Source organism: Lolium perenne, chromosome 5, assembly GCF_019359855.2.
Source record: "Lolium perenne isolate Kyuss_39 chromosome 5, Kyuss_2.0, whole genome shotgun sequence".
NCBI lineage: Eukaryota > Viridiplantae > Streptophyta > Magnoliopsida > Poales > Poaceae > Lolium > Lolium perenne.
The window spans coordinates 263,417,130-263,442,644 of record NC_067248.2 but is presented as its reverse complement, the minus strand read 5'-3'; the positions used below and the strand labels follow the sequence as shown (position 1 = coordinate 263,442,644).

The 25,515-nt window shown below is 50.1% G+C and overlaps 1 protein-coding gene across 1 annotated transcript; it reads left to right on the top strand.

Annotated features, from left to right (window-relative positions):
- Positions 1-22,615: 22,615 nt before the first annotated feature.
- On the top strand, positions 22,616-24,468 carry LOC127302942 (trans-cinnamate:CoA ligase, peroxisomal-like). Its single transcript, XM_051333679.2, has 2 exons — positions 22,616-22,878; positions 22,969-24,468. The coding sequence occupies exons 1-2, from the start codon at positions 22,681-22,683 to the stop codon at positions 24,451-24,453; spliced, it is 1,683 nt and encodes a 560-aa protein (XP_051189639.1). The 5' UTR covers positions 22,616-22,680; the 3' UTR covers positions 24,454-24,468.
- Positions 24,469-25,515: the final 1,047 nt, after the last annotated feature.

Sequence of the window (25,515 nt, the reverse complement as noted above, 5' to 3'; positions counted from 1 at the left end):
TATATGAACTATTATTATTTTCGGTGTACTGTTGTGTTATATCGATTGGTAGTTACAAAAAATATTTATAATATATATATATATATATATATATTATATCGGTGAAATGTATAGATTGAGATTTAGAGATTCCAGCATGTTGGTACACACCAAAGAGAACTCTTTTAGTGAACTATACAAATGGACAATGGAGAAGGAAGTTCCCGATACCGGGGCTATATTGGAGTGGAAAATGTGAAATGTTGAAGGCTATGATAACGTTGCCCCCTGATTCTCGGGCAAAATTTGTGTTGCACCGACAATTTAGTACACAATATTAAGGTCTTGAGAGAAATAATTAAAATTAAATATCAAAATAATTAATTTTAAAAAATCCGTTGCAACGCACGGGCATATTTCCTAGTTTTACATAAATCTTAAGCCTAATTAAGGTGCCCGATGGGTGCCCGCGACAGGGCACACTGTTGGGTCTGGTTGCCCGATATGTATGGGCATGGGTCTGACTTTGGACCTATGAGTTGGGTAATGAGCGGGCGATCCACCCGATAAGGGTGCCGGGCATGGGTCTGGCTGAGGTCGACCCGGCCAAACCCTACCCGATTGCCAGCTTGAGCTACGATGAAGCCTAAGGGCATCTCCCCGGCGCGACGCATTTTAGCGTCCATTTGCGTCGACCGAAATGGTCGAAATCAACCGCGCGTCCGTTTGCGTCGGGGTGGCTCCAGCGGCATGACGCATTTTTTGGCAGAATCATTTTTTTTATACATGAAACATAAGTTACATAGTTAAAACATGAAAAAAAAACTAACGCCTACTTCTGCTCCTCGTCGCTGTCAAGCACGATGAGCTCCGGTATCGGCCACGGCCAGTTGCCATCCGGGGGAGCGAACGCCGGGCGCGCCGACGGTGCTGGAGGTGGAGGCGCCCAGAGCTGCGGTTGTGGCGGCGGTGGAGGCGCCCAGAGCTACGGCTGTGGCGGCGGTGGAGGCGCCCAAGGATATGGTTGTGGCTGCGGCGGAGGAGGCGCCCAGGGCTGCGGCTGTGGCGGCGTTGGAGGAGGCGCCCAGGGCTGCGGTCGTGGCGCCGCCGAGTCCTGTAGTGCCAGTCGAAGGGCTTCATCCTCCGACAGGCCCGGCAGCATGACGCCGGTGGCATAGCGGGGCAGCGGTGGCTGCACAGGCGTGTCGTTCTTGGAGACGAGGACGCCGAGCTTCACCATCTCGTCGTCCGTCATGTTCTCCGGGTGAAAGTATAGAGATGGTAAACCTAGAGGGGGGGTGAATAGGTTTCTACAGATTTTAATTCTTTCTTTGCAATATTAGGCTTTGTGGAATATAAAGGTGAGCCTAATGCAAACTAAGTAATGCAACCTATATGAAGATACAACTATCTCGAGCACGAAGGCTCTCTCAGGCAGTTTAAATCACAAGTAAGGAGTTCGGTTAGAGATAACCGATAGCACGCGGAGACGAGGATGTATTCCCGTGTTCCCTTGCTTTGCAACAAGGTACGTCACGTTTGGAGGGGTGGAGGTCCCACGAAGGATTCCCCACGCCACGAAGGCTCACCCTATTCTCCGGAGCCTATCCCACGAAGGAATAGCTCACTCACTTGTGGTAGACTTTGAGGTAGCCTCCAAACCTTCACAATCTTGCCTGGAGCAAATCCACAGCCCGGATGCTTCCGGACTACTCTTGCCCACCTAGGGTTTCCAAGGAACCCTAGGAAGCAAGCTTTTCGATGAATACAAGGGGGAATGAGATTTGGCTTGGTAGAACAGTAGATCGGGTCCTCCTCTAGTGATTCCCCGGAGGGATTTGAGTTTGGGTGGAGGAGGAGGGAGATCGGAGGCTTTTGGTGTTTCTAATAATGGAGTAAGAGAGAGAGAGAGCTCAAGAACAGCTTGTAGTGTGTTGCCTAACCCTTCCAAGGTAGGAGAAGGGGTATTTATAGTGCTCTTCGAAAACTGCCGTTGCAACTTGCCACATCATCAATTTCCTCGAGGAAGCCGGTCGACCGGATTTGGCACCGGGCTGGCCGGTGCACAGTCCGGTCCGACCGGTCCTGTGACCGGGACGGCCGGTTTCAACCGGAGCTGGGACCGGGTCTTGACCGGACGAGGTTCTGAGCTTACTGGATCATGCCCGGATGTCACAAGTGCAAACTCCGGTTGGGCAACGGGGTGGTCGGTCTGGAACCTGGTCCAACCGGGTCGTGGACCGGATGGGCCGGTCCAAACCGGGCTGGCGACCGGACGCTGACCGGGTGATTGCCCACCCTTTACTGGATTCTGCCCGGATGGCACAAGCGCTGGATCCGGTTGCCTCCGGGCCGTCCGGTGCCAGGGCCGGTCTGACCGGGTCTGGGACCGGCCAGGCACTGGAAAACCCTGTTGATTCTTCGTCGAAGTGGGGGGGTCTCCCATTGCCATCTTGTTCCATTGTTACACCATTAAACCTCTTTGGTTAATACCTGGGGATCATCTTGTAGATATGTATTAGACCAAATACACTAGCACGGTGTCATAGTTACCAAAATAATGGATAAGGGTAAAATACCCTTACAATCTCCCCCTTTTTGGTAAACGATGACAAACCGAGCTAGAGTCACATAGAGATATTATGATAAGCTTTAAACCTTGATTCCATATAAGATATTGAGACGGCTCCCCCATAAGGTGTGCACTTGGAGAATTTGCGTTTGAATGCAAAGTGCAACCTTTGTGGAACATGAGAAGCTCCCCCAATATCTTTAGGAAACAAGCATGGTATGGATATGTGCATATCAAGATATATAAGCATAACACACATAATCATCCTAACATAGAGTAGCACATATAGTAGAGTTTAAGCATATAGGTACATATCCATACATGAATTACTTAAAATAGCAAATGGTTCTTGAAATGATAAAAGCAAGGAAGCACAAGCCATATAAGAATCAAATAAAGCAACACCCATGGCTTGTGACATCCAAAGCAACACCCGTGAATCCTAGACTCTACTCTCTTCTCCCCCTTTGGCATCGGAACACCAAAAAGGCGAAGAAAAGAGAAGAGAAGCTACCGGACCCATCAATAGAACTCATGCCCGGTGGAGTATGAGCTCTCGCCATCATCACGTGTATCAGTAGCACCTTCATCCTCTTCAGCATCATCATCAGTAGGGACACGAGCAGGCCGAGGAGGAGGACCGCCAAAGGTGTACAAGGAGGGGTCAAAATTCTGGAACATCTGATCAGTGAGAAGAGGCATCTCCCAGTTAGGTGCATGTACGGGCTCCAACTCAGGACCAGGAGGAGGAACAGGTGCATTCCTAGCAGACATGAACTCATTTTGGCGCATCCTCGTCTCTTGGTTCAATGCAAGACTTTGGTGTGCAACATCATTGGTGTTTTTGCACATCTGCCATAAGCTAGAGAAGAACCGTGAGACACCATGTTGTGGGCGGCTAGAGTAGCTTCAGCTAGCAGGGTCATTGCGTTCCTTGGACCGGCGCTCATAGGGCATCATTTCAGGGACATCTGGTCTGTCACCTTGAATAGGAACCCTGAATGCTTCCATCCTAACCCTTTCACCTTGTGTATTGAGAGGTGCTGGCACAACCCTGTTGATGAGCAGCTAAACATATTGAGCAAAGTTAGGTGTCATCCGTTCACGAACACATCGCCGCAGCTCACAGTAGAGGAAATCACACCCATCAATGAGTTTCCGGTACTCGGGATGGCAGTAGTACATCAAGTTCAGATGATAGCCACGGCATTCACTTGTATCGCCGGACTTGCTGATGAGGGTCTCACGGAAGAGCTTGGCAAGTAGCAGGTAGGAGTAGTACATGCCAGAAATAGTGGGAGGACTAGCCGTGGGATTCGAAGGATAGCAGAAGGCAATGTCTCCCTTGGTGAACTTCTGCTGAAAGTATATCTTGAAACCACGAGAACGACCTCCACCAAACCCCAGGGCTTCACAGAAATCAAGATAGTTGCAAGTGTATTTCTGTTTGCCAGTCATCCAAGTCATAGTCCGAGCTGCATCATCATGGAAAAAGACTGTGCAATGAAACTGCCTCACCAAGATCGGACAGTAGCACTCATCAGTGGGCATTAGGCACATAAGCTCATACAACCCCATCCGCTTCAAGGTCTCAACCGCAAAGCGAAACGTGGTGTCCTCATGCAGTGCAAGAACATTCTTGATGGCCTTGGGCATAACAAAGGTACCAGTCTTCATGTGATCTTGGGTGTCATAGTACTCTTCCCACATCCTCTGATGTGTATTAGTCCAGAAAAAGCCATCTCCCCCTGTGTAGGTGGGTTCCGCAAAGCGATAGGGGTTGGACTCTCTAAGTCTTCTCCATGCCCCAACTTGTACATCGCCAACATTATATGTTGGCAAGATCTCATCTTCTTCCTGTGCTGCATGCTTATCTCTCTTCCTGTTGGGAACCGACTTGGTTCGGCCAGAGGAGGTACCATCAGTAGGCACACGACCGCTAGTACGTCGTGGTGGGTGCCCGGCATGCCTTCCTCTCTTGGCAGTGGTGTCACGGTCCTCACCGCTCCAATCTCCTGTGAATAAGCAATATAGAGCGAGGAGAGCAATGGGGTAAGTGTACATGTCATCAGTATAAGAAACATAGCATAGGTCCAAGTGTTTCGATGACTTTGTGCGAAGAACTGGGCGGGCCGGCGCACGACCCGGTCGGACCGGATATCAGACCGGACGAGCCGGTTGAAAATCCGGTTGACCGGGCGGCAGGCCGGAATGGCCGGTTGAGAGGCCGGTCGACCGGGTCTGAGACCAGGTGCTGCTGACTTGTGATGTTTGCCGAGAAATTCGACCACAAAATCATGCAAAAACTCACAAACTTGAACATAGGCTATACCAAGGGAGTGAATAATGTGCATAGGGGTGTGAGACACTCTAGATGGCATGAGGACTTACAAACCCTAACCCTAACCCTAACTTTTCGCAACTTTCCTCAACATGTGACAATGGGAGAGGGAAAGCAAGAAGGATAGGGAATGGAAGGGAGATTTACCCGAAGACATTGTCCTTTTTGCCCAAGTGAGCAAGAAGAACACGTGAAGAGAGCTTGAGGGCCAAATCCCCAAGATCTCCCAAACGAGCTTGAGAAGGACCAAATCCTTTGGTGAAGAAGCTTGAGAGATCCCGATCTATGGTTTGGTGTAGTTTGAGGAGAAACTAGTGGTGGGAAGGGCCTAGGCTGTGGTGGAGATGGGGAAGGCGGCGGCAATGGAAGTTTTGGAGGTGGGGGATAATGAGGAAGAAGACCCCCAAGGGGTATCCTCCTCCAAGACATAACAGCCGCACGATCGGTTGCTGGCCCGGTCGATCGGGCCAGACACCGGACGCCGCGGCGCACAGGCCGGTCCGACCGGGCCAGTGACCGGCCGAAGTCAGTTTGCCCAAAAATGTATCATTTTGCCTCGTTTTGCCCCTAATCTTTGTGTAAATGTGTGTGAGTGCTCATATGATGACATGTACATATAGATAGATAGATTATGATGAGATGAGCATAGACATGGGGTTGGAAACACAAAGTTCTCTAGGCATACCCATTGGAGAGAAAATCCAAACAAGATGTGAATAGCAACAATGGGCATGATTCGAAGTGTATATCAAGAATCATAAGTCATTTGGAAATGATGTTTGCAATAAGATCATTTGGCCTTATATAGTCAAATCAAGTTGTAATAAAGGCTCAATGAGGGGCGGGGGATTACTCCCCCTATGTGAAAGCGCAAATGTCATGAGACCGCGAAGAGACATGCTTGGGTCCATATAATGACATTGGGTCTATTTATATTGCACACATAGGTATGCATCGTACCAAGACATGGTAGGATGACTATCCCCATATGTGCTATGCCTCTAAGCTAGATAGCAAGATAAATGCAAGAATATACTGCAAGAAGTTAATCAATCCAAGTTTTTAGGATCAAGAATACCAAGTTCTCCTCTCAAGTTAACAAAGCGGGCTTCATCCAAAGGCTTAGTGAAAATATCCGCCAATTGGTAGGTTGTTCCCACATGAGTGAGATCAATATCCTTATTGGCAACATGCTCACGTAGGAAGTAATGGCGAATGTCAATATGTTTGGTGCGACAATGTTGAACCGGGTTGGCGATCTTTATTGCACTTTCATTGTCACAAAGAAGAGGCACCGTACCAAGAGACACACCATAGTCTTTCAAGGTTTGCTTCATCCATAACAATTGAGTGCAACAAGATGCCGCGGATATGTATTCGGCTTCGGCGGTGGATAGGGCGGTGGAGTTTTGTTTCTTGGATGACCAACTCACCAATGACCGGCCAATAAATTGGCAAGCCCCGGAGGTAGACTTCCGATCAACCTTATCACCGGCCCAATCGGAATCCGAATAGCCAATGAGTTCAAAGGTTGACCCCTTTGGATACCATAGCCCGAGAGTAGGAGTGAGAACAAGGTATCTTAGAATCCGTTTGACCGCCACTAAATGGCTCTCCTTGGGAGCGGATTGAAAACGAGCACACATCCCTACACTTAGCATTATATCCGGCCTAGAGGCACAAAGGTAGAGCAAGGATCCTATCATGGAGTGGTATACCTTTATGTCCACATCCTTCTCACCGTCACATGAACCAAGTTGCCCCTTTATGGGCATGGGTGTCTTCATTGGACTCGCATTGGTCATGTTGAATTTCTTGAACATGTCCCTCACATACTTTTCTTGAGAGATGAAGGTGTCTTTTGCAAGTTGCCTCACTTGGAAGCCTAGAAAGAACTTCAACTCTCCCATCATGGACATCTCAAATTTCCTAGTCATTAATAGCTCAAAAGCTTTGTTATGATTGGGGTTAGTTCCACCAAAGATAATATCATCAACATATATTTGACATATAAAGAGGCCACCCCCTTTAACCCGCTTGGTGAAAAGGGTGGAATCGACCGTACCCATGCAAAACCCATCATGTAGTAAGAAATCCCTAAGGAACTCATACCAAGCACGTGGAGCTTGCTTGAGACCGTAGAGTGCCTTATGGAGTAAATACACGTGGTTGGATCGGCATGGGTCTTCGAAACCCGGGGGTTGAGCCACATATGCGGTTTCTTTTAGGGGACCATTCAAAAATGCACTTTTCACATCCATTTGATATAATTTGAAATTGTGGAAAGATGCAAATGCAAGCAAAAGACGAATAGCTTCAAGACGGGCTACCGGCGCAAAGGTATCCTCAAAATCCATACCTTCTATTTGGGCAAACCCTTGCGCCACTAACCTTGCTTTGTTTCGTATGACAATGCCATTCTCATCTTGCTTGTTCTTGAATACCCATTTGGTCCCAATGACATTGATGCGATGATCCTTGGGTCTCTCAACTAGAGACCATACTTCATTACGAGTGAAACACTCCAATTCTTCTTGCATGGCAATTACCCAATCCGGATCGACCAAGGCTTCATGTACCTTAAGTGGTTCAAAACTAGACACAAAAGCATGATGTTGACAATAAGTGATAAGTAATGCATGGTGTGTACGAGTTACCACTCCTCTTGAGATGCTACCAAGGACTTGATCCACTTTCATGTCACTTGCCCTTGTAGCGGCCTTGATCTTCCGAACGGTTCCTTCATGATCAATGAATTCATCTCTTGCTAGTACTTGATCATGAGGGACCACTTGAGCTTGATCATGAGTTGAGGATGTTTCTTGATCATCATCATGATCTTGCTCCGTGGAATGAGGATCTTCTTCTTGTTCTTCGGATTGTGACTCATCTTGAGTAGAGGATGGTTCTTGAGTTGCACTTGATGGTTTGGCTTGAGTTGAGCTAGGCTCCACTTGTGGCGTGCTTGAGACATCTACTCCATCATCTTGATCATCATTACGAACCTCCATGGGCCGGATGTGTCCAATGCCCATATGCTTGATGGCACTAGATAGATCATCATCATTACCTGCAACACATGGAACAACTTGCTCCACTTGGGAGCCGTTATCCTCAAAGAACACCACGTCACAAGATACTTCAATAGTCCCGGTGGACCGGTTGTAGTATCTATAGACGTGAGAGTTCTCCGCATATCCAACAAATATACCCTCTATGGTTCTAGTTTCAAATTTACCGAGCTTTCCTTTGTTGTTTTTAACAAGACATTTGCATCCAAAAACACGAATGTACATGACGTTAGGCTTGTTACCGGTAAGGAGCTCGTATGGGGTTTTGTTGTGGAGGGGACGGAGGAAGAGCCGGTTGGAGTAGTGGACGGCTGTAGAGATGGCTTCTCCCCAAAAGTTGTGGGGTGAGTTGAATTCACTCAACATGGTTCTTGCCATCTCAATGATAGTCCGGTTCTTCCTTTCAACAACACCGTTTTGTTGAGGGGTGTATGGCGCCGAAAACTCATGCTTGATGCCCTCATCATCAACAAACTCTTGCATAGTGTAGTTCTTGAACTCGGTGCCATTGTCGGTCCTAATTGCCTTGATCTCGGATTCATACATGCGTTGAGCTTTCTTGGCAAAGATGATGAACTCTCTATGGGTCTCGTCCTTAGACTTAAGGAGCAAGACCCAAGAGTATCTTGAGTAATCATCAACAATGACAAGTCCATACTTGCTCCCACCAAGAGTATCATAATGTGATGGCCCAAAGAGATCCAAATGAAGGAGCTCCAAAGTCCTAGATGTGGTAACAATACTCTTGATAGGATGCTTCTTCTTGAGTTGCTTTCCGGCTACACATGCACTACAAACACGATCTTTCTCAAAAGAAATGCCGGTTAGTCCCACAATATGCTCACCCTTTAGGAGTTGTTTAAGATTTCTCATGTTAACATGACCAAGGCAGCGATGCCACAACCAACCTTCGTCATGCTTGGCCGCCATTAGACATGTGGAGAAGGAGGGGCTCTCTTTCGAGAGGTCAACCACGTAAAGGTTGTTCTCCACATATCCAACAAGGACCAATTTGAGATTGTCACTCCTAAAGACTTGCACATAATATTTAGTGAAATATGAATTGTAACCGGCATCGGCAAGATGGTATATAGAAAGTAAGTTATAGCCAAGGTGTTCAACAAGCATAACCGTCTCAAGGCACAAGTCCTTAGAGATTGCTACCTTGCCATACCCAAGTACCTTTCCCTTTGAGTTGTCACCAAAGGTGATGCTTGACTTCTTGTTGATATCTTCAATGAATTGATCAAGCACACCTTTTCCTCCGGTCATATGATTGGTGCATCCACTATCAAACACCCATTTTGGACCACCGGAGGAATACCCCTACAAAATCAAGTAGAGGATTTAGGAACCCATCGATTAATGGGTTCCTTTGCAATGGAAACAATATCTTTTGGTACCCAAATTGAGTACTCTCTATAAGCATAGCCATTAGGAGGGCCAACATAGTTAGCATAGACATCACCATAATAATCAACAAATAATGCATAGTGATCGTTTGGCCCCGTGCGGTCACCACTAGTGGCTTTGCCCTTTGAGGCTTTGCCATTGTTAGTGACCTTCTTGTTCTTATCTTGAGCGGGTTTCTCCTTCTTGTAGTTGTTCTTCTTGTGGGACTTGGGAGCATATCCAAGTCCATACTTTTGATTGTTTGACCTTTGCTTACTCAAGAGGTCATCCAATCCCATCTTGTTCTTGGCGGTGGTGAACTTTGCAAGTTCCTTTGTTAGCCTAACATTTTCCTCAAGAATAGATGCTTGCTCACAAGAAAATTCATTAGGATGATAGTCAAGACCATATTTGGTCACCAAGGACTCAAGATATGCATTGGTCTCAACATGCAAAGAAAGTTCCTCTTGTAAACGAACATGTTCCTCAACAAGTTTAGCATGCTCACTAGTAAAGGAAGTGGAGGAACAAGCAAGCTTTTCAACATCAATGGGATCCTTCATTGATCCAAGAGCCTTTTTGTTGGATTCTTGAAGTAGATCATGGTTCTCTCCAAGTTTCTTGAGCTCATCCTTGACAAGCTTGTTAGCTCTTTCAAGGTGGTCAAGATCCCTAGTGAGAGAAGCATGAGCAACTTCAAGCTCCTCCTTTGAGGCATTGAGCTCTTGGGTCAATAACTGAGCCCTATCAATAGTTTCTAGGTCCTTAACTTTATCAAGTTCATAAGTTTCAATTTGTTGCTTAAGACCTTGAGATATGCACCTTTCGGTTTTTAGCTCTTGTCTTAGGAGATTGAATCTCCGTTCCTTCTCATTCAAATGATATTCTAATTCCTCAATGGACTCATCCTTTTCTTTGAGTGAGTCCATCAAGAAATCAAACTTGACAAGAGCTTCACCACGAAGGGTGCATCTAACATCATAGAGTTCCTTAAGCACAATTAATTCATCTTGATTTTCGTTCTCATCATCAAGAACACTAGATAGGGAAGGTGGAGGTTCCATTACCTTGGTTTCCCTTGCCATAAGACAAGAGCCAATGATTGTAGATGAGGTAGAGTCATCGGAGTCATCATCTTGAGTTATCCTTGCCATGAAGGAGGATCCAACATCATTCTCCGTGGAGTAGTCCATGGAGTAGTCATATGTGAAGAGTGACCCGGGCTTAGAGAAAGCCAAACCGGCCACCCCGGCCTCCTTCTCCTCATCTTCCTCTTCATCATCGGACAAGTACTCGCCCCCAACAAAGGCTCTTCCCTTGTTCTTCTTGTATCGATCATTGATTGGGTTTGGCTTCAATCTTGGCTTGACCCCTTTGATGAATCTTGGCTTGTCCACCCTTTTCTCATAAGGGCACTCATTTGTAAAGTGGCTATCTTCATCACAATTGTAGCAAGTTCTCTTCTTCTTCTTGTCATTGAGGAGCATAGGGAACTTAGCCTTGTACTTCTTGGCAAAGAAAGCAAAGTCGGTAGCCATGTCACTAGTTGAAGTCATCTCTTCCTCTTCTTCAATCTCATAGTCTTCCTTGCTTTCATGATCGGCCCTAGCTTTGAGAGCAAGGTTGTGTGGCGCTTCATGGTTGTGTGAGGCTTCATCAACACGGTTCATTGCCATGAGCCTCTTTCCCGCTTTGGCCATGTTTTCATTGGCGGCCACATAGGAGACTAGATCATCGGAGTTGAGGTCGTCACTCTGGGTCATGATTTGCAAGTTGAGTGCAAGGTTGGTGTCTTCTTGTTTGAAGGCAATCATAGCAATGACCTTGGACTTTATGAATGCTTCATTCATCTCGAAGCCATCATTGTACTTCTCAACACCGAGTCCCTTGACCCTTACTCTAAGAACACCGAGTCTTGCATAAGCATCGGCCACGGACTCTCCTTCTCGAATCATGAATTGATGAGCCTCTTGCTTTGCGGTCTCATAAAGAGCGGATTGGATCAAATCGGTTCCCTCTTGGAGTACTACGATTCGATCCCACAACTCTTTAGCGTACTCTATGTCATTGACTTGATCAAGGAGCTTGCGGTTGATGCCACTCCTAATCTTGTCACGGGCGGAGGCATTGAGTTGACGGTTGTAGAATTCGGTGGAGGTCAACCGAATGGGATCTTGTGGCTCCCGGTATCCATGAACAATGATCTCCCACAACTCCACGCTGCAGCTGCGAATGTGAGATTCCATAGAAGATTTCCAAAAAGGAAAGTGAGTTCCATCAAAATGGGGAACATTCCCACTATGGTTTATATGAGGCATGGGTGAAGTGTTTTTTGGGATAGTCATGGTTGACTTCGCGATAGCTCCCTAGTGAGGCCGAAGCCGTACTAGGAGGCCCACTAGTCAAGTTCTTAAGCATGGTAGAAATCTCTGCCATTTGGCTTTGTAGCTCATCCTCCTTTTTCTTCTTCTCGGCATCATATGCCAAGAATCTAGATTTCATCTCTTTAACCGAAAGGTTAGAGTTTTCATCTAGACCCTCGAATAGTTTTTCCATCTCACTCTTAAGGCGGTGAAGCCCTTAATAAGAGTCCAGGCTCTGATACCAATTGAAAGTATAGAGATGGTAAACCTAGAGGGGGGGTGAATAGGTTTCTACAGATTTTAATTCTTTCTTTGCAATATTAGGCTTTGCGGAATATAAAGGTGAGCCTAATGCAAACTAAGTGAAGCAACCTATATGAAGATACAACTATCTCGAGCACGAAGGCTCTCTCAGGCAGTTTAAATCACAAGTAAGGAGTTCGGTTAGAGATAACCGATAGCACGCGGAGACGAGGATGTATTCCCGTGTTCCCTTGCTTTGCAACAAGGTACGTCACGTTTGGAGGGGTGGAGGTCCCACGAAGGATTCCCCACGCCACGAAGGCTCACCCTATTCTCCGGAGCCTATCCCATGAAGGAATAGCTCACTCACTTGTGGTAAACTTTGAGGTAGCCTCCAAACCTTCACAATCTTGCCCGGAGCAAATCCACAGCCCGGATGCTTCCGGACTCCTCTTGCCCACCTAGGGTTTCCAAGGAACCCTAGGAAGCAAGCTTTTCGATGAATACAAGGGGGAATGAGATTTGGCTTGGTAGAACAGTAGATCGGGTCCTCCTCTAGTGATTCCCCGGAGGGATTTGAGTTTGGGTGGAGGAGGAGGGAGATCGGAGGCTTTTGGTGTTTCTAATAATGGAGTAAGAGAGAGAGAGAGCTCAAGAACGGCTTGTAGTGTGTTGCCTAACCCTTCCAAGGTAGGAGAAGGGGTATTTATAGTGCTCTTCGAAAACTGGCCGTTGCAACTTGCCACATCATCAATTTCCTCGAGGAAGCCGGTCGACCGGATTTGGCACCGGGCTGGCCGGTGCACAGTCCGGTCCGACCGGCCCTGTGACCGGGACGACCGGTTTCAACCGGAGCTGGGACCGGGTCTTGACTGGACGAGGTTCTGAGCTTACTGGATCATGGCCGGATGTCACAAGTGCAAACTCCGGTTGGGCACCGGGGTGGTCGGTTTGGAACCCGGTCCTACCGGGTCGTGGACCGGATGGGCCGGTCCAAACCGGGCTGGCGACCGGACGCTGACCGGGTGATTGCCCACCCTTTACTGGATTCTGCCCGGATGGCACAAGCGCTGGATCCGGTTGCCTCCGGGCCGTCCGGTGCCAGGGCCGGTCTGACCGGGTCTGGGACCGGCCAGGCACTGGAAAACCCTGTTGATTCTTCGTCGAAGTGGGGGGTCTCCCATTGCCATCTTGTTCCATTGTTACACCATTAAACCTCTTTGGCTAATACCTGGGGATCATCTTGTAGATATGTATTAGACCAAATACACTAGCACGGTGTCATAGTTACCAAAATAATGGATAAGGGTAAAATACCCTTACACCGGGAACTCGAAATTGCGGCCCTCCGCCATGGCCTGCTACCATTCGTGGAAGACGGCCGCGACGTAGTCATCGCTGTCGTCCTTCACCTCCTCGTTATGGTAAGCGAGCGCCTCGATGTAGTCGTCCTCGTCGTCGTAGGCGGCGTAGGCATCGTCGTCGTCGTCGTTGTACTGCGCGCGCATCGGTGCCTGCTGATGACGCCTCGACGCCTCCTGTCTTCATGGATGAGTCGGCGATGCAGGCCCGAAGGGAAAATCCCTGTTGCACATGAAGCCCGCCCTTCTTCTCTTATCCGTCTCGGTCGACAGATACGTACGCCAACTGTCGGAGTCGATGGCGTACGCTGGATCGGCAAGGAGGTCCGGCGGCAGGTACCGCCTCCTTCGCTGGATCTCCGCGGTCCGGTCAGGCTCGAGCGCAGGGACTGGAGGGATGGGCACCCGGTGGCAGCTAAGCCGCCAGCCGCCAAGCAGTTGTTATCACCAGATTTTGGACAAATCCAGAGGTGGGCCGTAAGGGAGATGGGCTTGGAGGACTACACATGGAAGATCTCTGAAACGGCCTTGCGTGGAGAATTTGGGCTAGATTGCCCGTGTATCTTTAATTATAGTAGATTATGTCTTAGATCAAAAGTTAGAGTTTGTATCGTGCACGATGGGATATTCCCACGTTAGAAAGTCCGCTGGACTATAAATATGTATCTAGGGTTTATGGAATAAACAACAACACAACGTTCACCCCCAAAACAAACCAATCTCGGCGCATCGCCAACTCCTTCGTCTCGAGGGTTTCAATCAGGTAAGCGACATGCTGCCTAGATCGCATCTTGCGATCTAGGCAGCACAAGCCCCACGTTGTTCATGCGTTGCCCGTACTGAAGCGTCTTTGATGGCGGGCAACGTAGTTATCATAGATGTGTTAGGGTTAGCATGGCTCTTCGTATAAACATGCTTACGTAGTGCAACCCTTGCATATCTAGCCGTCCTCACGCCTATCTCAGGCGTGGGGGCGGCACCCTGCTTGTTCATCGTTTAGTGGATCTGATCCGTTGCGATTGCTCCTTGCTCTGCAAGGATTAGTTTAATATCCGCAATAGTTAGGCCTTACAAAGGGGTGGAGGATCCAGCGGCACGTAGGGTGGCGTTCGCAAGTCCTAAACAGGATGTTCCGAGGATCAACTTCATTGTTGGTTTTTAGGCCTTGTTTAGGATCGGCTTATGAGCACCGTGCGTGGCCGCGAGGCCCAACCTGGAGTAGGATGATCCGATTATGCGGTGAAAACCCTAAATCGCCGTAGATCTCATTAGCTTTATTTTGATCAAGCAGGATCACCAGGTATTCGTGCACCCCGCACGGATCATGGGTGGATCGGCTCTTTGAGCCGATTCACAGGATAACCTGAGAGCCGATCGAGGCTCGTATTTTATGTTTACATGTATGCCCTGCAGGAACTAAGCGAGGCATCCCCATCACCTTCCTGACCAGGTATAGGTCAGGTGGCACGCCCTTGCACTTCGCATCGCCGCGTGTGACCAGAAGAGCATTGCGGGCCGTTGCTCGGAGGGGTCTCAGCCAGCCGCAGCTCTAGGCTCTTCCCGGCTCTACGGTGTTGACAGGCCGCTGCCCGCCGGTGGGTTTCGGACGTCAACACATTCTGGCACGCCCGGTGGGACAATCATCTACATCAACCACATCGCCATCTACATCTGAGATGGCGGCGGACGGCACGCCAGTCACCTACGAGGAGCTGCCTGCTGAGCTCAAGAAGAAACATGACGAGATAAAGGCCACCCTCGAAGCCGACCTCATCGGCTCTTTTCAGAGAACCCGTACCCATGGCATCAGATGGAAGGGGTTCTCACCACAAGGTGCACTCGATGGGATAGATCTCTCTGCCCCGTCGGAGGAACGCACCAGGGCCCTTCGGCAGGAGATCAACTACTTGGTGGCTCACTCGCTACACCGCCACTCTGAAAACTTGGTCAACGTGTTGGAGCGTCTCGCTCTGCGCGTGATCCAGGAGATCATGAGCCACCAGTACTCGCCGTCAGGACCAGCTCTCGGGACGCACCAAGGAGAGTTGCCACTCCAGTCCCGTCCACCGCTGCCATACGCGTTGGCAGCACCAGCTGAAGTGCCGGCTACACCGGCATTCGTCGTTTACAAGATCGGTGGTGACCCTAGTGACTACCAGTTCTTGGCTGAGGCGCCCAAGGAGATCCCTCAAGGATATGCATGCACGTATGTGCCAGATTGTGGCAACTGGCCACTCTCAAACCAGGCCACGACGTCAGGGACTCCGGCGAAGACAGGAGGAACGTCAGCAACAGAGCTTGAGAAGCAGACGTGGCTAACAAAATACGCCACCCCGACGAACCTCCAGAGCGCAGCTCCTGCAGTTGGCTCAGAATCAGAAAAGCAAGTGTGGCTGGCTCGGTACGCCACTCCGGCGAATCTTCAGAGTTCCACTCCTACAGCCAGCACCGTGGATCAAATCAGCACGATCCTGAGAGACCAGTTCGGCATGGTGCCAAAAAGAAGGACGATCGGCTATTCCAAGCCGTATCCCGACAACTACGAATTGGTCCCACTACCACCTAAGTATCGGCTCCCTGACTTCTCCAAATTCGGCGGAACGGATGGTTCTAGCTCCATCGAGCACGTGAGCCGATACTTGGCACAACTTGGGACGGCGTCAGTGTCGGATCCACTACGCGTGAGGTACTTCTCACAGTCTCTCACAGGATCGGCTTTCGGGTGGTACACCTCGTTGCCACCAAACTCGATCCAGACTTGGAAGCAGTTGGAAGAACAGTTCCACGCGCAGTATCACTCAGACGCTGCCGAGTCTGGCCTTGCCGATCTAGCACAAGTACGTCAGAAGCGCGGAGAAACCGTAGCGGAATACATCCAGCGCTTCAGAAATCTGAGGAACCGATGTTATTCGGTTCGTATAACCGAAAAGGAAGCAGTCGAGTTGGCAGCAGCAGGCCTGGCTTCACAGGTCAAGGACATGGCCTCCCAAGCAGATTATCCCTCGCTGGCGCACATGGTTCAGAAACTATCAGCATTTGAACAGCGCCACCCAGACCTGTACCAAGACAAGTTCAAGCGTGCAGTAGTCATGGTCGATACGGAGGAAGGTGAAGTGCCTGCGGGAGACCAAGAAGTAGCAGTGGCTGAGTGGACTCGGGGAGGAACCCCCGTGTCCTGCAAATGGGTCAAGCCACCAGGGCCGCCCAGGGGATTTGATTTTGACGTGACCAAGACTGAACAAATCTTCGACCTCCTGCTCAAGGAGAAACAGTTGACGATTCCTGAAGGTCTCAAGTTCCCCACGGCGCAAGAGCTAAACGGAAAGCCGTACTGCAAATTCCACAACTCGCTTTCCCATGCCACCAACGACTGCAGGGTGTGGCGTCAGCACATCCAAGCGGCGATAGAGAAGGGGCGTTTAATTTTCAACCAGTACGCCATGAAGGTAGACACCCAGCCCTTCCCCGCCGTTAACATGGTAGAAGTCATCTACCCCGAGGGCTGCCAGCCAGGTCCCACGTTCAGCATCAACATGGTAGGACCTGGGAACCACTCTGGCGAAGATGGAGATGAGGGCAGCTGCTCTCATAGCAAGGACACAGAAGAAGCCGCTCCACGCGATCGGCTCCATCATGACGGCAAGCGCTACGTCACAGAGGGAGAAGTGAAGAATATAAGATACCAACGACCTCTCTCTGATCACCTCCTCAACAAATATGTGAGTCAATATGACCAACGCCGACGGTCCAACTATGATGATGAAGGAGATCGTCTGGCTAGAGAAGCCGGAAGACATCGTCGGCAGGATCGCGATGAGGAGGAGCACGAGCGCCGTGCCACGGAAAAATCAAGGGAGCAAGATGACAACGCCAGACACTGGGACTGCCCTTTCTTCAGACACTGCTGGGATTCAGGAATGAGCCGATTGCCTACAATCGGCAATTGCCCAGAATGTAACAAGAAGAAGAAGGAGGCAGCCAATGTGTCTGTGTTTGAGCGCTTAGGGCCTCTCCCGCCACAGAGCAAACGTGCTGAGTCACCTCGTTGGGCAGATCTGGAGGATTCCGAAGACGAGGGACTAGAAGAAGAAGAAGACAGGTACCACCGTCCAAGGTGGTGCCCTGACGGACTCAGCCGCTCACAGAAACGCAGGGTTCAGCGGTTGCGCGGCCTGGAGGAAGCCGAAAGGTTGTACCTGCATACGCTGAGGAAGGCACGGCCTGATCTGGCTGCGAAAGTTCAGCGAACCCTGAATGAAGAGGGTCGTCCACGGAGTATGGAGTGGCGTCCCAAGCAAAAGAAAGCCGATGGTGAAACATCGGCTGGCACAAACATGGTGTTTGTCTTGCCGACAGAGCTTAATGCTCCACGATTATACGATGCACTCAAGGTGGATGACAGCAGGCGCATCAAGTCAGAGGTTGGGCTGGTTTTATCCAGCCTAACTGAGTAGCAAGATTAAACCAATGAGCAAACCATGCGAGGCTGATCCTTGTGATCGGCCCCAAAAAATTTATGGAGGGACATTACAAAACCTTCATCGAACAAGCAATGTGGGGGCCGATTCCAGCAATCGGCCAAAATTGTCTTCTGCACATATTCTGTTTGCGGTCAACAACGGTCTACTGGGCAGCGGCCACGTCGGCAGATGAAAGTCAACATGAATCTTTGCTAAGCCGACGTGCAAGTGCAGTGCCCTGACTTACCAAGGAAGCCGATATCTGCAGTCATTCAGCAGATTCGGCTCGGGGGGCATATAGTCAGATGAACATATGCAGATAAACATGTGCAGACATGCGTGCAGTGGAACATTGGGGGCCGGTTAAGGAAAAATCGGCCAAATAAAAAAAAATTTCAGAAGCAAAGCCGATGCGCAGCCATCGACTTTAGTACAGTTACGCAAGATCACGACCTACTGACTATGTACTCAAGGTTTGCATCAACGTCGACGTTCAGTAGAAGAAAGATGGTCAGCAACCTGTGCATCCTTGCCGGTGTTCTTGCCTTAATTAAGGCTCGGGGGGCAGCTCACCCTGAAGGTTTTCTGCTCTGGAGAGCCGATTTTGCTGAAATCGGCTGGTTCCGCATCATGACTTGGAAACCGATGGCGACACATTTGGTCAGTCCACTGATATGCTCGCCTTGATAAAGGCTCGGGGGCAAGCGATGGCGCGAGTTTGCCGTTCGTAAGAAGCCGATTGAGATTTCATCGGGCTGAAAACCCGGTGGTATCGACTTCGGGATCAAGTCGTTTTCGGCAGCAGTGCAGGGCTCTCGTGAGAACGACGATTTGCATAGTTGTCCGCCAGAGCTCAAAGGGGTGGGGCATTGAGATACTGGTGCGTTGTTATCGGCTCGTTGGGCATTGGCTAAGTGACGATCGGCAGGGTCAGCGGAAGAGGGAATCGGCTCGATTAAACTCCGAAGAAATCGGCAAACTCAAATTGGGGAAAAGTTCTTCATTGATAAACCAGATTTCTTACATAGAAGAGCTGATTGTTCTCAAAAGGGAGTACTAAGGGGATACATTGCCCCGTCTACTGTTGCTGATCCTATTCTAGAGGGCCTATTCTACGGGCCGTCACTGCCCTCGTCGTCACCATCGTCAGCGCTGTCGGCGCTGCTCCCGGCGAGCTCGTCGTCGCTGCTGTAGCGGCCGCCGGCAGGACCTTCGTTGTCCTCGTCCTCCACGTCGTCGTCGTCGCTATCATAATCACTGAGATTCCCTGGCCAGGGGCAATGGCGCTTGGCCGGCAGCTCGTCGGAGAGGTTGTCGTCGTCGTCCTCCTCTTCCTCTTCCTCTTCCTTCACCTCGGAGGAGGTAAAGTCATCCCAGGAGAAGCGATCGTCATCGCTCTCCTCTTCCGATTCCCCGTTGGCGAGGAAGCGGAGGTCGCTCTCCCCGTCCGTCGAGGATTGGTCGACTTCGGACCAGATGGAGAAGTCATGGTCTGACTCCTCCCCGGCCTCAATGGCGCGGCGGATGTTGGCCGCATGGACTTCTTGTGGGCTCAGTGCTGGCATCGGCTCGGGAGAAGAGGACTCGAAGGAAAGTCCCGACGAGGCAGAGGAAGAAGAGGACATGGTGCGCAGAAGGGTTTTTTGGAGTGCCGATGGCTGGAACAGAGGAAGGGTATGAAGAAAGCTAATCGATCGGCACAGCTTAAATAATGGGGAACCTGGTGGAAATTTATTGTCATTACAGTGTCCAAGGGGATGACGCCAGGGCTATCGAATTTTGCAGAGAAGCTGAGAAGACGGGGCATAATGATAACGGATACTGCAACAGCTTTGCTCTGCCATGACATGACCCGACGAAGGAAAGCATAATGATTTTGGAAAAAATTATTTCCAAAACCAGGGGGGCATGTGTTATCACCAGATTTTGGACAAATCCAGAGGTGGGCCGTAAGGGAGATGGGCTTGGAGGACTACACATGGAAGATCTCTGAAACGGCCTTGCGTGGAGAATTTGGGCTAGATTGCCCGTGTATCTTTAATTATAGTAGATTATGTCTTAGATCAAAAGTTAGAGTTTGTATCGTGCACGATGGGATATTCCCACGTTAGAAAGTCCGCTGGACTATAAATATGTATCTAGGGTTTATGGAATAAACAACAACACAACGTTCACCCCCAAAACAAACCAATCTCGGCGCATCGCCAACTCCTTCGTCTCGAGGGTTTCAATCAGGTAAGCGACATGCTGCCTAGATCGCATCTTGCGATCTAGGCAGCACAAGCCCCACGTTGTTCATGCGTTGCCCGTACTGAAGCGTCTTTGATGGCGGGCAACGTAGTTATCATAGATGTGTTAGGGTTAGCATGGCTCTTCGTATAAACATGCTTACGTAGTGCAACCCTTGCATATCTAGCCGTCCTCACGCCTATCTCAGGCGTGGGGGCGGCACCCTGCTTGTTCATCGTTTAGTGGATCTGATCCGTTGCGATTGCTCCTTGCTCTGCAAGGATTAGTTTAATATCCGCAATAGTTAGGCCTTACAAAGGGGTGGAGGATCCAGCGGCACGTAGGGTGGCGTTCGCAAGTCCTAAACAGGATGTTCCGAGGATCAACTTCATTGTTGGTTTTTAGGCCTTGTTTAGGATCGGCTTATGAGCACCGTGCGTGGCCGCGAGGCCCAACCTGGAGTAGGATGATCCGATTATGCGGTGAAAACCCTAAATCGCCGTAGATCTCATTAGCTTTATTTTGATCAAGCAGGATCACCAGGTATTCGTGCACCCCGCACGGATCATGGGTGGATCGGCTCTTTGAGCCGATTCACAGGATAACCTGAGAGCCGATCGAGGCTCGTATTTTATGTTTACATGTATGCCCTGCAGGAACTAAGCGAGGCATCCCCATCACCTTCCTGACCAGGTATAGGTCAGGTGGCACGCCCTTGCACTTCGCATCGCCGCGTGTGACCAGAAGAGCATTGCGGGCCGTTGCTCGGAGGGGTCTCAGCCAGCCGCAGCTCTAGGCTCTTCCCGGCTCTACGGTGTTGACAGGCCGCTGCCCGCCGGTGGGTTTCGGACGTCAACAGCAGTTGAACGTCGGACCAGCCATCGCACGGCAACCATTTGCCGTGCATTAGCCTCCCCAGCGTGATGGGGAGCGGCACCCTCTTGCTGCCGCCAGAGGCCTCGAAGTCGTTTTTCTTCCCCATGGCGCTGCGGCGGTGGTGGTGCGAGTGGAGGTGTGGGCGAAGGAGGAACGCGGCCGGTGGACTTTTAAGGGCGGCCACGCACGGGATACGATGCCATTGAAGGCGGCGCAGAAGCCCAGCCGCTGCCCGCCAGTGCGCAGAACAGGCAGCAGCGCCATTGATGGCGAAGGCTGCGGCGCAGACGCGGAAGCGCTGACCGCCGAAGCGATGCCCTCGATGCAGACTCGCTGCAAGGCGGCCCCGGTGGAGACGCGAGCGGAAACTTTACGCGTCCACGCAGACACAAACCTGTCGCAAATATGCGGCAGGTTTGCGTCTCTGCGGACGGCCCGTTCACTTTGCGTCGCGCCGCTAGAGAGGTGCCAGACACATTTTCGGTCAAGGCGGACGCAAACGGTCGCTCAGCGTCCGTTTGCGTCGCACCGCTGGAGATGCCCTAACCATTCATTCATTTCTACCTCCATCCCAAAACTTAAGGCTTATATTTGTTTTGAAAATTCAAACCAAGTAAAGTTTGACCAAACTTATAGAAGCATCTATCAACAAATATAATATTTTGTAAATGCTATAAGAATATTATCTATCTAAGCATATTGATTTTGTATTTTGGATGTTAATGATTTTGGTAAAAACTTAGTCAAACTTGACATGGTTTGACTTTTCAAAATAATATAAGCATTAACCTTTAGGATGGAGGTAGTAAAATACTAGGAGGGCCCTCCTCCGGTTGACACAATATTCACTAGACACCAGCACACTATTCTCTGTACCAATGCCACATGGCTCTAGCTTTGTTGACTCAGAAATAATAACACCACTAGTTGTTCAACCAAATTATGTGGAATTTTCTAGTTGACTCAGGAATAAGAAAGTATATGCACTCGGTCTCGGTAGAATTGTATCAAACATGGTAGAGAGAGAGAGAGAGAGAGAGAGAGAGAGAGAGAGTAATGGGAATCTTGCATGCTTTCTTATGTGTGTTTACATCCAAGGCCTCCCGTTGCGTTCACAAGCTACTTGAAACAGCGCACAATGAGTGCATATGCATGGCCAAAAAGTTTCCCTATCATCATGGATCATGCATCTGGCACTCACGTGTCACGTTGCATGGAGGATATTACTGTTGTAGTTAAATACCTAGCAAGCAAGTCTTCCAACCCCAACTACTTCCTGAAATGTCTTAGTACCTTCTCACGTTGATTGATTGTCATGACTCTTGATATTTGCATTTGGTTGAGAAGTGACTGTCCCGTACACGAGAGGCCCGCGCACAGGATTATTCACATTCTCCAAGTTTCTTTTTTTCCCAAAAAAACTCCCTAGTTAATCTGTGGATTTAACCTCTAAATTTAACTGAATTTAACTAGTACTATATGAACCCCTCTAATGTATTTTACTTGCAAAAAAAAATCGATAAAGTATTTTTACATGCAAATAATTGGCCCCCTTATTGAACTTTCCTGATGCCGTCCCTAGTCAGACGTGTCTGAACTTATCTGATTTGTTGTATTTGTCGGCTTAGGATCGATCGTAATTTCACCAACCTTCCGTGCCCTATATAGGCCGTCCCTATAAATTAGGCCTCTAACCCAGCTCTCTGCCGTACACAAACACAAGCGGGAGAAAACAGAGCTTTGGTGTTCAATCCCTAGAGGGAGGAAGTAAGTGAGTGAGTGAGCGAGACATCATGGACATGTTGCCAAAGCGCGATGGTAACCACGTTCCTCTGAGCCCCATCACCTTCCTCCCGAGGGCCGCCTCCGCCTACGCCGACCGCACCTCCCTCATCTACGGCAGCACCACCTTCACCTGGAAGCAGACGTACCAACGCTGCTGCCGCGTCGCCGCCGCGCTCCAGGAAATGGCCGTCGCCAAGAACGACGTCGTACGTTCACTGTCTAATCCCTTTATCCATTCAGAATATTAACTGGATAATATCCATTTATCAAGCAGTTCCTCGCATTGCCATTGCCAGGTGTCGGTTCTTTCACCCAACTCGCCGGCGATGTACGAGCTGCACTTCGCGGTGCCCATGGCCGGCGCGGTTTTCAACGCCATCAACTCGCGCCTGGACGCGGCCGGCGTGGCCACCATCATCAACCATGCCCAGCCCAAGGTGCTGCTTGTGGACTACGAGTACACCGGCCTCGTCACCGAGGCGATCAAAGCCCTGAGCGCCGACGCGCCGAAGCCGACGCTCGTGGTGATGGACGACCATAACATGCCCACAGGCGCCCGCATGGCCGGCGCTGAAATCGAGTACGAGCAGCTGGTGGCGAGAGGCGATCCAGCGAGGTACCCTCCCCGAGTCCTGGAGGACGAGTGGGACGCCGTCACCCTTAACTACACCTCCGGCACGACGGCGGCGCCCAAGGGCGTCGTGTACAGCCACCGCGGCTCCTATCTCAGCACAATGGCCAACATGATCCAGTGGGGGCTGAGCAATGAGGCCGTCTACCTCTGGTCTCTCCCCATGTTCCACTGCAACGGCTGGGCCTGCACGTGGGGCGTGGCGGCGTGCGGCGGCATCAACATCTGCATCCGCTCCCCCACCGCCGTGAACATATACACCTCCATAGCCACCTACGGTGTCACCCACATGTGCGTCGCGCCGGTGCTGTTCAACGTCCTCATACAGGGCCGCCGTGAGCCGCTGCCCCGCCCGGTGCAGGTCCTCACGGGCGGCGCGCCGCCCGCGGCTGCGGTCCTTGACAGCATCGAGAAGCTCGGGTTCAAGATCACGCACTCGTACGGCATGACGGAGGCGACGGGGCCGGCCACGTACTGCGAGTGGCGGCAACGGTGGGACGCGCTGCCAGCGCCGGAGCGGGCGGCGCTGAAGGCACGGCAGGGCGTGAGCGCGCTCTCCCTCGCCGCGGTCGACGTGAAGGATCTCAGCACCATGAAGAGCGTGCCCCGCGACGGCGCCACCCTCGGGGAGATCGTGATACGCGGGAGCGGCGTCATGAAGGGGTACTACAGGAACCCGGAGGCCACAGAGGCGGCGTTCCGCGGCGGGTGGTTCCTCACCGGCGACGTCGGGGTGGTGCACCCGGATGGGTACGTGGAGATCAAGGACAGGTCCAAGGACGTGATCATCTCCGGCGGCGAGAACATCAGCAGCGTCGAGGTGGAGTCCGTGCTCTACGGCCACCCCGCGGTGCTCGAGGCGGCGGTGGTGGCCATGCCGCACCCGCACTGGGGCGAGACGCCATGCGCCTTCATGTCGCTCAAGGAAGGCGTCCCCAAGGTGAAGGAGGAGGAGGTCGTGTCCTTCTGCCGGAGCAAGATGGCCCGCTTCATGGTGCCCAAGAAGGTGGTGTTCGTCGATCACCTGCCCAGGAACTCCACCGGGAAGGTGCAGAAGCTCCTGCTCCGTGAGAGGGCGCGTGCATTGGTGGCAGCTGCTGCCAACAACAAGGAACAACACCTGGCCATCGCTGGGTCTAGCAGGCTTTGACGACTCATCAATCTCCTACAAATGGCCGGCCTCGAAACTATCGCATGTTATTCTTGGAGTATTGCTGTCTCGATCTTTTCCAAAATGTAAGTCTTACTATTTGTCATGTTTGAAAATCAAACTTTCTTAAGTTTCACCAAGTTTGTGGAAACAAATTTCATATATGTACAATACCAATTGTATGAAATATGGGTATATTTTGTGGGATGCATATATTATATAGATCGGGATTGGTGTCGTATTGTTGATTTTGACTTACTATTTGAAATGCACGCTTTAAATGCGGGTCGACTCGAATCAGGGAGAGGCCCTAGGGTTCATGTGCCATGGGGAAGATTGATACTCACTAATTCGGTACTAACAAATATGGTAGTGTATATGTTATCTTTCTTCCTATTGCCTAATTCTGCATAAACTCGATTATTATCGATCCAGATTCTTTTGGCAAGGGGAAAGCGAGAAAAAGAAATATCGACTTGTTAAATGGAGTATAGTTTGTAGTCCCAAAGATCAAGGCGGGCTTGGAGTTCATGACCTGGAGGTCAAGAATTCAGCCCTGCTGGGTAATTGGCTTTTTAAGATTCTTACAGAGGATGGGATTTGGCAAACTATTCTTAGGAGAAAATATATCGGCTCGAAGACGTTATCCCAAGTGGTATGGAAACCTCGGGATTCACACTTCTGGGCTGGTCTAATAGCGACAAAAAATGTCTTTTTTCGTCATGGTACTTTCTCGATTAAGAATGGAGCACAGAAGATGTTTGGTTAGACAATGCTCCCCTAAGTGAACAGTATCCTGCGTTGTATAGTATTGTTCGTCGCAAAGGTGATACCATTGCCACAGTAATGGCTACCTCGCCACCGAATGTGACGTTTAGACGAGTTTTGCTAGGACAAAGGCTATTGGCATGGAATGCACTAATTCAAAGGTTGGGGGATATTAACCTATCACCTGAACCAGACGAATTTAGGTGGAATTTACATGTAGATGGCTCTTTCTCGGTCAAATCTTTATACAGCGCTGTACTTCATTCTGATTTACCAGTTGATAACAATAAGAAA